The sequence below is a fragment of the Gigantopelta aegis genome, chromosome 5, assembly GCF_016097555.1.
Source record: "Gigantopelta aegis isolate Gae_Host chromosome 5, Gae_host_genome, whole genome shotgun sequence".
Lineage (NCBI taxonomy): Eukaryota > Metazoa > Mollusca > Gastropoda > Neomphalida > Peltospiridae > Gigantopelta > Gigantopelta aegis.
The window spans coordinates 5,999,900-6,012,399 of NC_054703.1; the positions used below are offsets into that span (position 1 = coordinate 5,999,900).

General features: G+C 41.4%; 1 protein-coding gene across 1 annotated transcript; it reads right to left on the reverse strand.

Moving 5' to 3' along the window:
* Nucleotides 1-10: 10 nt before the first annotated feature.
* On the reverse strand, nucleotides 11-3,343 carry LOC121373501 (protein I'm not dead yet-like). Its single transcript, XM_041500170.1, has 3 exons — nucleotides 3,102-3,343; nucleotides 1,077-1,226; nucleotides 11-115 (listed from the first exon to the last, which is right to left on the reverse strand). The coding sequence occupies exons 1-3, from the start codon at nucleotides 3,276-3,278 to the stop codon at nucleotides 11-13; spliced, it is 432 nt and encodes a 143-aa protein (XP_041356104.1). The 5' UTR covers nucleotides 3,279-3,343.
* Between the last annotated feature and the right edge of the window lie 9,157 nt (nucleotides 3,344-12,500).

Consider the following 12,500-nt stretch of genomic DNA (forward strand, 5'->3'; position numbering starts at 1 on the left):
GCACTTGAGATTAAGATGATCCTAGAGTCATGTTCACTTCGTAAAACGGGGGCCAGGAACGTGAGCAGAACATGAAACATGGTAATAGAGCTGCATGCCTGACAGATCTCGGGTACTGCATGGTAAAATAGGAAAGTTTGAGTCGTCTATGAAGATCGGTCAAAAGTTGGGAAAATCTCAGACACCATGAACAGACCAAATAAACCCCAAATTGTTTTTTCTTCAGATATATCAAGTGGGGAGAGATGGAAAATATATTTAGAGGAAGCAGAACATAGATGACGCATTGAAGTATAAGCTGTGAATTACATGGCGTGCAGACTTACTAAGATGGGCAAGGACCAATGTGATATGTGTATGAAGGAATAGCTTGTTTTTCAGAACTTTTCAAGATGAATGATCTTTTCTTCAAATGACCTCTATCTCATAATAAATCCAGAGACCAACAGAATCTTTCTTAAAGCAAGACTGTTCAAGGCTTTAATACATTCCTTGCCAAGCAGAGAATGGTTCTTTTAGCAAACACATGTTGCTTCATTTCGGTGATGCTGTCACTGAAGGATATTCTAAGATTCAAATGCACACTATGGACCATTTTCTTGGACATTTGAGACACGCAATAATTGTATAGCTATTGGTTGCTTTTAACGCTAGAAATACTTTTCGATATCTGAATGACCATGTGATTCCATGAAGTCTTAGACCCAACAGGTGTCTTCCAATGCCAATGTTCCTTTGGCTGCTGTGACAAAATGTTTTCGTTCATTCGTTGGGGCAAACGAAGTGTAAATGGGGGTGTAAATACTGTATGGATGACCCCCGTTTAGTAGTGAAAGACCTACTACCCATTTTACAGTGACAAGATGATGCGCCTTGCACCAATTTACAATGATGACTTTTGGTGACCTCAAAATGACCTTGGAACCATTTGTTTTTTGAATCTATATAAAATAGTGTTTATAAATATCACTAGTTAAACAAAGTTATTGACTTATTATTCATTTACTTACTTATTTATTTGTTTATTTATTTATTTACAAACAACAACACCAAAACCCACACACCCATATACTCACATTCATATAGGTAGAAGACGTGTCTTTAGCTGTCAGAATACCCAACATTGGACACAGGAAAACTGGTAGTAGTGACGTCACAGCGATGGGAACCACTTCGGTGATCCAAAAGACGGCCATTAACAAAATGAGATACGCGCAGCGATATGCCTGCAAGACAAATGCATGGTATCCTCAATTAAAGTCCGCTTAATGCCTAGGACCAACAGAACTATATTATTTCTCAAACATCGCAGCTGTATTGCCCAACACGTTTAGTCCATCTAAAGTCCGCTTAATGCCTAGGAGCAACAGAACTAATATCATTTCTCAAACATCGCAGCTGTATTGCCCAACACGTTTAGTCCATCTAAAGTCCGCTTAATGCCTAGGAGCAACAGAACTATATCATGTCTCAAACATCGCAGCTGTATTGCCCAACACGTTTAGTCCATCTAAAGTCCGCTTAATGCCTAGTAGCAACAGAACTAATATCATTTCTCAAACATCGCAGCTGTATTGCCCAACACGTTTAGTCCATCTAAAGTCCGCTTAATGTCTAGGAGCAACAGAACTAATATCATTTCTCAAACATCGCAGCTGTATTGCCCAACACGTTTAGTCCATCTAAAGTCCGCTTAATGCCTAGGACCAACAGAACTATATCATGTCTCAAACATCGCAGCTGTATTGCCCAATACGTTTAGTCCATCTAAAGTCCGCTTAATGCCTAGGACCAACAGAACTATATCATTTCTCAAACATCGCAGCTGTATTGCCCAATACGTTTAGTCCATCTAAAGTCCGCTTAATGCCTAGGACCAACAGAACTATATCATTTCTCAAACATCGCAGCTGTATTGCCCAATACGTTTAGTCCATCTAAAGTCCGCTTAATGCCTAGGACCAACATAAGTATATCATTTCTCAAACATCGCAGCTGTATTGCCCAACACGTTTAGTCCATCTACAGCAGAGAACACTCTATACAATATTTGTTTTAGAATTGGTGATTATTTTCGCTTGAAACACATTATGCTTACACTTCAGAGACCGGGCGTGGGATGGACGTGACTGAACCTGTTTGGAAATAGCCACCTTAACAGAGTTAAAAGAAAGAAAAGAAACTGCATAACATTATAATCTGTGACTCACCAGTCTCACTGCCATATACTGTGTAACATTACAAGCTGTGACTCACCAGTCTCACTGCCATATACTGTGTAACATTACAACCTGCGACTCACCAGTCTCACTGCCATATACTGTGTAACATTAAAACCTGCGACTCACCAGTCTCACTGCTATATATTGTGTAACATTACAACCTGTCACTGTGTTGTCATTTCGAAATAAAAACACATACGCAAATACAAATACACATAATACACATACATACATACACACGTAGATCTACACAGACACAACAGTGAGACAGCCACACAGACACACACGCGCGCACGCACATACACACTTGTACACACATATACACCCTCATATGCACACACACACACACACACACACACACACACACACACACACACACACACACTGCACACTGCACACACTGCACACATACATATACACATACACTTACACACTAGGCATGTACGCAAATTGTTTAATGTGAAGAGAAGTGCGAATTCTTCAAAGATTTGAGGAATTCGCACTTCGTTTTGGAAGAAAGAAACAATAAGACCCTCTCCCATCCACACCTCTAACCCTTCCGGAAAACAAAAACAAAACATCATTGTAAACAACAAGTACCTATTTATATTGAGCACACCATTTCGGTAGTTTCAATACACCAATACTTTTATTTTGCCTCTTCTAAACGACCACCAGTTCTAAAGATTGCTTACTAACGGGTGGGGTAAGTTCAGTCAACCGCTTGTCGGTAACGTCCGCTAGACTGGTTTATGCGCTCCACGGTAAACCAAATGGCCACGTCGTGAACCAGTCAAATATATAGTTCGCGAACGTTAGCGAAACGTTTGTAGGCTGAATTCCCCTGGTGTAGCGAGGTTGGCCTTGACCTGTACTCACCGGGTCGTCACCAATGAATAATAAGAAGATTAATGCAATGGGCGCAATCACGAAGACGAGAAACCTCCACGCAGCCAGAATTTGCGAACACGCGCTCGGCTGAAGCGGCGCTGCGTTTATGTCAACGACTCGAGCCGACACGCCGCAGCACGACGTCCCTTTCCGTGGTTCGTCCATTTTCCCCAGAGTTCACCTATCAGCGTCAACCCGACACCTGGTGTCTTGTCTGTTATACACTTCGGGATCTGTTGACAAGTAAACTAGATTAGTTGTTGTTGTTGTAGTAGTAGTATTAGTAGTATTAGTAGTATTAGTAGTAGTAGTAGTAGTAGTAGTAGTAGTACATATAGTGTTGGTAAACAATGATAATGATGTTCATTACCATTACTATTATTAATAATAATGATGACGATGATGACGATGATGATGGTAATGATGGTGACGATGATGATGACGACAACGATGATGAAAATGATGGTGAAAATAATAATAATAATAATAATAATGCGACTAAAATATGATGGCATATATACTCTTCGCGATTTTGATACTTCACAGAGCGCACGATAAATATGTTTGAGTGATTACTACTGTTACTTTTGCTGTTTGAATGTTATGCTTTGTTTGTCTTTGGATTAGTGATGCATACGACGTGAAGACATGCTCGGCGACCACGTGTTGTGCTACCGTTAACGAATTGCCACATAGTAAACAGGTGCCAAATGGTGTACACGGCGTAGAAACTGGGTGAATCGTCGATGGTCTCGTGTAACGTTTTCTGACGAGTCCAGATTCACTCTGGACTTCTTGGATAGGCGTGGTCGCGTTTGGCGACGTCGCAATGAACGCTAAGCAAACGTCAATCCCAGGCCGCATGACAAATCTGGTGGTGGTTCAGTTATAATGTGGGGTGGCATCACTGTAACTGACAGAACACCACTCCATGTTGTTCAAAGGAGGGTGACTGGTCAGTACAACAGGGATAATATACTGGCAGCGATTGTTGTCCTGTTTGCTTGTCGTGCTGGTCGACGGTTTGCGTTTCAAGACAACAATGCTCGGGCCCACCGTGCACATGTCGTAAATGACTACCTTCAGCAGCAAAACGTTACTAGAATTCTATGGTCAGCAATGAGCCCTGAACTTTCTCTCATAGAGCCCTTCTGGAACATGATCGAAGAAGTGTACGGCGACACCAATGGCTACCGGCTACATTAGCTGAATTTGGCCAGGCGCTGCAAGAGGAGTGGAACAGACTTCCTCAAATCGTACTGGAAGAATGATACGTAGCATGCCACGTCGAACAAACGAATGTGTGGCGAATCGTGAGGGTATTACAAAAGACGTCAATATTCAATTTTCAGCTGGTGGTGAATCGAGATTTCACAACCTCGCCGTTACTGTTACGGATAATGGTCACTATTTTGAGAGCAGTCTGTGACGTCACAGTAAATTGTGTCCCGCTCTGTACGATTAAAAGGCATGCTACATGTATTATATTTCGTAGTTAATGTACAATTTGAAAAAAACACCCCAAAAAACCCACGAAATAATAATATATACCACTTCTGAAAATGCCGCCATCTAAAATTTAACTACACACCATGCAGAGCTGATGAACTCGCTAAACGTTTAGTACTGTTACTGAAGTATATTAGGTATCTGGTCTGAATTTACGAAGTTTGTGTTTCTTAAAGGCAGGTGTTTAATTGTTGTAAATGTCTGTAGTTAAACGCGTGTAAGACATAAACAGGTGTTTAATCATTGTAAATCTCTGTAGTTACACGAGAATAAGGCTTAAACAAATGTTTAAGCATTGTAAATGTCTGTAGTTAAATCACGCATGGTATTGTTCCATTTTGACGAAAGTGGGTCTAAGCAACCCATAAATGAATTAAAATCTACTGTCATTGACACTGTCGACTAGTTCTAATGGCGAAAACATGCTTACATTTGCACGTAAATTAGGGCGAAAGCGAAAGGTCTGCTAAGTGCCCATAACTTGCTTTTTCACAAAGCGCTTCATTTGCACGCTTTGCACGTGTATTCTATGTTCCCAATTCTGAATTTCCGTATAATTGGAGCTTGCGTTCGTGTACGGTGCACACTCCAAATTCGACAATGGTAAGACTTCAACTGACTATCGAAGATCGAGGAAGGGCTATTGCTTGGCTTCAGGATGGCAATACGCAAAGAAATGTTGCTCTGAGACTTGGTGTCAGTCAGAGTGTCGTTGGCCGACTGTGGCCAGGCTATTTGACCACCACTCCTACCACGTCACAGAACGGCCAGACGTCACTGGTGGACGCTTCATCTGCGGTGGCAACGTGTTCAGTGGGGTCGAGTGATGTTTACTGATGAGTCCAGGTTTAGTCTCCAGTTCAACGACGGTCGGGTTCGTGTCTACAGACGGCCTGGGGAGCGCTTCGCTTACGTTAACGTTAGACAACGTCACCGGTTCGGTGGTGGCAGCATCATGGTGAGGGGCGGTATCTCTATCCACCACAGGACCCCCCTCTATGTGGTGGATGGCAATCTGAATGGAATCCGCTATCTGAATGAGATTATCCGGCCGTTGGTTCTCCCAGGCCTTCAGCAGATTGGCGGCGGGGCAGTTCTGCAGGATGACAATGCCAGACCCCACCGCGCCAGGGTGGTAACGGACTTTCTCAGACAACAAGGTATCGCCAGGATGGATTGGCCAGCATATTCGCCGGACTTGGCCCCAATAGAGCACGCCTGGGACGAATTAGGCAGGAGAGTTCGGGATAACCATGCCCCTCCAGCCAACCTTCATGATCTGGGTCAACTTCTTATGGCAGAGTGGCAGGCCATTCCCCAAGAGTTCTTCAGGCGTCTGATCATCAGCATGAGGCAACGATGTGTCGAGTGTATTCGCGCCAGGGATGGATTCACTCAATATTAAACGAATGTTGTAATGTGTAAAATCCATGTTTGACAACCTTCAACTTTGACAGCATGCCATGTGACTTTCTTGTATACAGTGACGTTTATTTGTGGTTTTTTGTAAATATTGAACAATAAATAAAAATGTTGGTGTAGTTTACATCATCAATCTAATACACTCTGAAACTTATTTGGTTATAAATTTTTGACCCTTAAATATAACTTTAAATGTGTGTACGTGGTTAGTCAATTTTAACAATAAACAAATGTGTACATCAAATGACGCCCTGATCATTCTTCGCGTGCTTTAAATTCATTCACCCCAAAGTAGGTATTTGTTTCGGTTCCTCCTAAAATGCGTTTTAGGCTTCCACGAACGATGTAACGACCAAAAGACATTTAATTTGCCATTTAACAGATCATGTAAACACTTCAGATGATCTAAATAATATATCATTTAACTTTTTTTTCTTCAAAAGCTGCAGTTACAAAATACATTTTATTTTTATTTTTCATAACTAGGACAAGCGAAAATTGATACATACCAAGCTCTATTGTTATATGACTAAACGTATAATTGTATATTGTAAACAGAACAACCATTGATAAGATTAGAATGAACATGAATACTTTGTAGACTTTCAAAGCAAGTGAAAGTTTAAACAATCAAATCCATGGTCTTACCTGCAATCTTCACAGCAGCCGACAACCAGTAGACTTACCTGATGATCACTAGACCGTGACTCGCACACGTCACATCACTGAGGTCTGCTCCTATAAAGCCATTTACTACGTCCTGCTCACATCTGTGCGCAGTGGTTGGCTGACCTCTCTCAGTGGTTACCTGTTATTAGGGCTGTCACGTTCACAAAAGTTTGTTACGGAACATATTGAAGAAAACGGCCAGATATTTAACTATCTAGTAACTGTGTGTGACATTATATATACACCACCTGGTGAAAAATAACGATAACAAAAGTATTAGGAATAATACAGTAGACCCATACAATAATTGTTTCTTAAATATGTATACCATAGTTTAACGTCACAGAACTCGTGTAGTGTTGAATGGTGAAGTATATATACTCTTCAAAAAAAGAAACGCAAAAGGGTACAAATGGGTTATAACTCCGATTTTATGTTTCCTACCGGTTCATGTTTTGTGAATATAAGGTCATTGCATGTCCCAAACACATTCCCACGGTTACATTCGATAAAACGCAGCGACTGTACAATAAAGTTCCAAAATGTGAATATTCGCAAAAACGCAGCCACGTGCAAACCATGTCACCACTGCACGTGCGTTGTCTGCACGTGCAACATGAACACCGACAGTATAAAAGTGCAGGGTGTTCGCTTGCCTGGCCTCTGTATCTGGCCGACAGTTGACAATCCAGGATATGCCACGTCTCAGTGAACCGCAGAGAAACAATGCCATCGGCCGACTAGACGCAGGCGAATCCAGAACGGCCGTTGCCAGGGCATTCCATGTGTCCCCAAGCACCATCTCCAGACTGTGGGACCGTTACCAGCAACATGGATCAACACGTGACCTCCCTAGATCCGGTCGACCACGGGTCACTACCCCCGGGCAGGACCGCTACATCCGGGTACGCCACCTTCGGGAACGATTGACTACTGCCACCTCCACAGCCGCAGCAATACCAGGTTTGCGCAGGATATCCGACCAGACCGTACGGAACCGCCTACATGAAGTAGGAATTCGTGCCAGACGTCCAGTTCGAGGGGTCATCTTAACACCACAACACCGTCGACTCCGACTGCAGTGGTGCCAGATTCATCGACAATGGCCTCAACTGCGATGGAGACAGGTGTGGTTCAGTGACGAGTCCCGATTTCTGCTCCGACGTCATGATGGAAGATGTCGCGTGTATAGGCGTCGTGGTGAACGTTATGCGGCAAACTGCGTGCAGGAAGTGGACAGATTCGGCGGGGGTAGTGTCATGGTGTGGGCAGCCATCTCACACACTGGCATAACTGACCTGGTCCACGTGCAGGGCAACCTGAATGCACAGGGCTACATTGACCAGATCCTCCGACCACACATCGTTCCAGTTATGGCCAACGCCAACGCAGTGTTCCAACATGACAACGCCAGGCCTCACAAAGCACGTCTCACAACGGCTTTCCTACAGAACAACAACATTAATGTCCTTCCTTGGCCATCGATATCACCGGATTTGAACCCAATTGAGCATCTATGGGACGAGTTGGACCGACGCCTCCGACAGCGACAACCACAGCCGCAGACCCTGCCCGAGCTGGCAGCAGCCTTGCAGGCCGAGTGGGCCACCATCCCTCGGGACGTCATCCGTACTCTGGTTGCTTCAATGGGCAGGCGGTGCCAGGCAGTTGTCAACACACGCGGAGGCCACACCCGGTATTGACTCCAGATGACCTTGACCTTGGTGGTGTGTCCTATCACTTACTCGCAATGGACTAGAGTGAATTGTGAACAATCCTGCAACATTTGGTAATTATCGGACTCACCATTCAATAATTAAATCAATTCTCCAAATGTTACGACAATGTGGTTTTGCGTTTCTTCTTTTGAAGAGTATATATTAACTTTCCAATTGAAATTTTCATTCAACAAGCTTTCTTCCTTTTTTTGTTTTTTTTCGTTTTTGGACTGATTCTGTCGCCAATTAAATTGAATAGGGTGCATAGGGTCATGGGTGTTTCCAGCTGTGTGCACAGTAACCTTATGCTACACTGAGATGGTAACTTGTGCTCCCTGGTATTGTAGCAGGTTGCTAGAAGCTCTTAACAACTTTAGAAAAACAATTTGTGAATCCAGTACCTACCAGCCTGTAGACCGATGGCCTGCCACGACGCCACCGAGGCCGGTCTGATGGGATAGAGTATAATGAACTAGATAATACTGGTTGTTACCCTATTTGTAAACCGTAACAATAATCTAGTTATGATACCATATATCTAAAGAATTTTATGTCAATAAAAACAGCTATGTTAGAAAAATTAAAATCAAGCTACTTAAAAGAAAAAAAGAAGAAATTAAATATATATATATATATATATATATATATATATATATTGAAATTATTTTAAAACAAAAAGTACAAGATACTTTGTTTATATAAAAAAAATGTATTATGTTTACTAATTAACAAAACAGAGAATTTTTTTTTAAATCAGCAGTCATATATAATACGCGATGGCCTAAACGAAACGATACCGTTTAAATGTGTAAACGTGACAACCCTATCTGTAACCTTTACCTAACCTGCGAGACCATATCATAGGGAAATGCAGGGTGTATGTCACCAACTCACACTCCGTAGATGGCAATTGTAACATAAAAGAAGGGCCACAATTTACAAAGCCTGTTTCTTACACGCGTATAATTACAAACCTAGGGCCAAATGTTAAAAGCCTGTTTTTAACTTACACGATGGTAACTATAAACATTTTAGGGCCAAGTTTACGAAACCTAATATGTTTTTTAACGCAAGTGTTTAAGCAATGTAAATGAAAGTAGTTACACGCGTGAAACACATAAACAGGCTGTGTAAATTCAGCGCTTAACCACTTAAGAAAACCTTGAGGCCGAATTCTCAAAGCCTGTTCCCGTCTTGCACGCGTGCAGCTACATATACATTTACAATGCATAAACACCCACGTGTAGCTACATATACATTTACAATGCATAAACACCCACGTGTAGCTACATAAACACCCACGTGTAGCAACATAAACACCCACGTGTAACTACATATACATTTACAATGCATAAACACCCACGTGTAGCTACATAAACACCCACGTGTAGCTACATATACATTTACAATGCATAAACACCCGCGTGCAGCTACATATACATTTACAATGCATAAACACCCGCGTGCAGCTACATATACATTTACAATGCATAAACACCCGCGTTTAACTACACATACATTTACAATGCATAAACACCCGAGTTTAACTACACATACATTTACAATGCATAAACACCCGCGTGCAGCTACACATACATTTACAATGCATAAACACCCGCGTGCAGCTACACATACATTTACAATGCATAAACACCCACGTGTAGATACACATACATTTACAATGCTTAAACACCCACGTGTAGCTACACATACATTTACAATGCTTAAACACCCACGTGCAGCTACACAAACATTTACAATGCATAAACACCCACATGTAGCTACATAAACATTTACAATGCATAAACACCCACGTGTACCTACATATACATTAACAATGCTTAAACACCCACGTGTAGCTACATAAACATTTACAATGCATAAAGACCCACGTGTAGCTACATAAACATTTACAATGCTTAAACACCCACGTGTAGCTACATAAATATTTACAATGCATAAACACCCACGTGTAGCTACATAAACATTTACAATGCTTAAACACCCACGTGTAACTACATAAACATTTACAATGCATAAACACCCACGTGTAGCTACATAAACACCCATGTGTAGCTACATAAACACCCATGTGTAGCTACATATACATTTACCATGCATAAACACCCACGTGTAGCTACATAAACACCCACGTGTAGCTACATAAACACCCACGTGTAACTACATAAACATCCACGTGTAGCTACATAAACACCCACGTGTAGCTACATAAACACCCACGTGTAACTACATATACATTTACAATACATAAACACCCACGTGTAGCTACATAAACACCCACGTGTAGCTACATAAACACCCACGTGTAGCTACATAAACACCCACGTGTAGCTAAATAAACACCCACGTGTAGCTACATAAACACCCACGTGTAGCTACATAAACACCCACGTGTAACTACGTAAACACCCACGTGTAGCTACATAAACACCCACGTGTAGCTACATATACGTTTACAATGCATAAACACCCACGTGTAGCTACATAAACACCCACGTGTAGCTACATAAACACCCACGTGTAGCTACATAAACACCCACGTGTAATACAGACAGGCTTTGTAAATTCGATCCTATATCTAACAACATTTATTCAATATTTCTTTCCTTTCTTCATTTCACCATGTGGCTCGAGCTGATGTAAGCAGTTTTTAATCAAGATACTAGACATATAAACAATACTACATTTCAAAATTGTAAAGAAATCCAAGAAAGTGGAACATGACATTGCTCATTACGGGTGAAACCGAAACGTGTTTCACTGGCCTAGTTTTGAACCCTGCACTTGTTTCCCGACCTTGAGTCTTGGTGCACTCATACGAGAACGAATCAAACTAGACACATGTACTGGCGGCCAGACGAAACGATACTTGACGAAACAAACTGTAGGTATGGCAGTATTAAAGTATTTTACTGTATTTTACTGTTGTCAACAAATTGTAGGTATGGCAGTAGCAAAATATTTTACTGTTGTCAACAAATTGTAGGTATGGCAGTAGTAAAGTATTTTACTGTTGTCAACAAATTGTAGGTATGGCAGTAGCAAAGTATTTTACTGTTGTCAACAAATTGTAGGTATGGCAGTATTAAAGTATTTTACTGTTGTCAACAACTTGTAGGTATGGCAGTAGCAAAGTATTTTACTGTTGTCAACAAATTGTAGGTATGGCAGTAGCAAAGTATTTTACTGTTGTCAACAAATTGTAGGTATGGCAGTATTAAAGTATTTTACTGTTGTCAACAAATTGTATGTATGGCAGTATTAAAGTATTTTACTGTTGTCAACAACGTGTAGGTATGGCTGTATTAACGTGTTTTACTGTTGTCAACAAATTGTAGGTATTGCAGTATTAACGTATTTTACTGTTGTCAACAAATTGTAGGTATGGACGTACTAAAGTATTTTACTGTTGTCAATAACTAAATGAATGTACGAATGTTTAACAACACCCCAGCACGAACAATACATCGGCTATTAGGTGTCACACTATGGTGATGCTAGTTTCGAGTGATGATGTTTAACAACACCCCAGCACGAACAATACATCGGCTATTAGGTGTCACTCTATGGTGATGCTAGTTTCGAGTGATGATGACCAAATACATCGGCTATTAGGTGTCATACTATGGTGATGCTAGTTTCGAGTGATGATGACCAAATACATCGGCTGTTAGGTGTCACACTATGGTGATGCTAGTTTCGAGTGATGATGACCAAATACATCGGCTATTAGGTGTCACACTATGGTGATGCTAGTGTCGAGTGATGATGACCAAAGAATTTATTTTCGTATTATTGTAGCGCATCGTTTCAATCACTCTATTCAGGAAGGAGGACAACAACAATGCTGGGTATGATTCCTTTTATTCAGTAACCAACAAATAAAGGTCCTGAAAATAGTATATGCATTGCAAATGTTGTAGTAGGCTACACCAATCTCACAGCTGGACAATGCGTAATGCCAAGAACTGTACTTTATATACTACTTTACACGCACAATTACATGTCATCAAAACCGTCATCCGTGGACATCATAGCCCACCGATGA

Excerpts from the sequence above, each read along its gene's own strand:
- LOC121373501 (XM_041500170.1), bottom strand. The coding sequence starts at position 3,278 with ATGGACGAACCACGGAAAGGGACGTCGTGCTGCGGCGTGTCGGCTCGA. Across the intron at positions 1,227-3,101 it reads TATTCATTGGTGACGACCCG|GCATATCGCTGCGCGTATCT; the intron begins GTGAGTACAGGT and ends TTTGTCTTGCAG. Across the intron at positions 116-1,076 it reads CGTCTTCTACCTATATGAAT|TACCCGAGATCTGTCAGGCA; the intron begins GTGAGTATATGG and ends TTTACCATGCAG.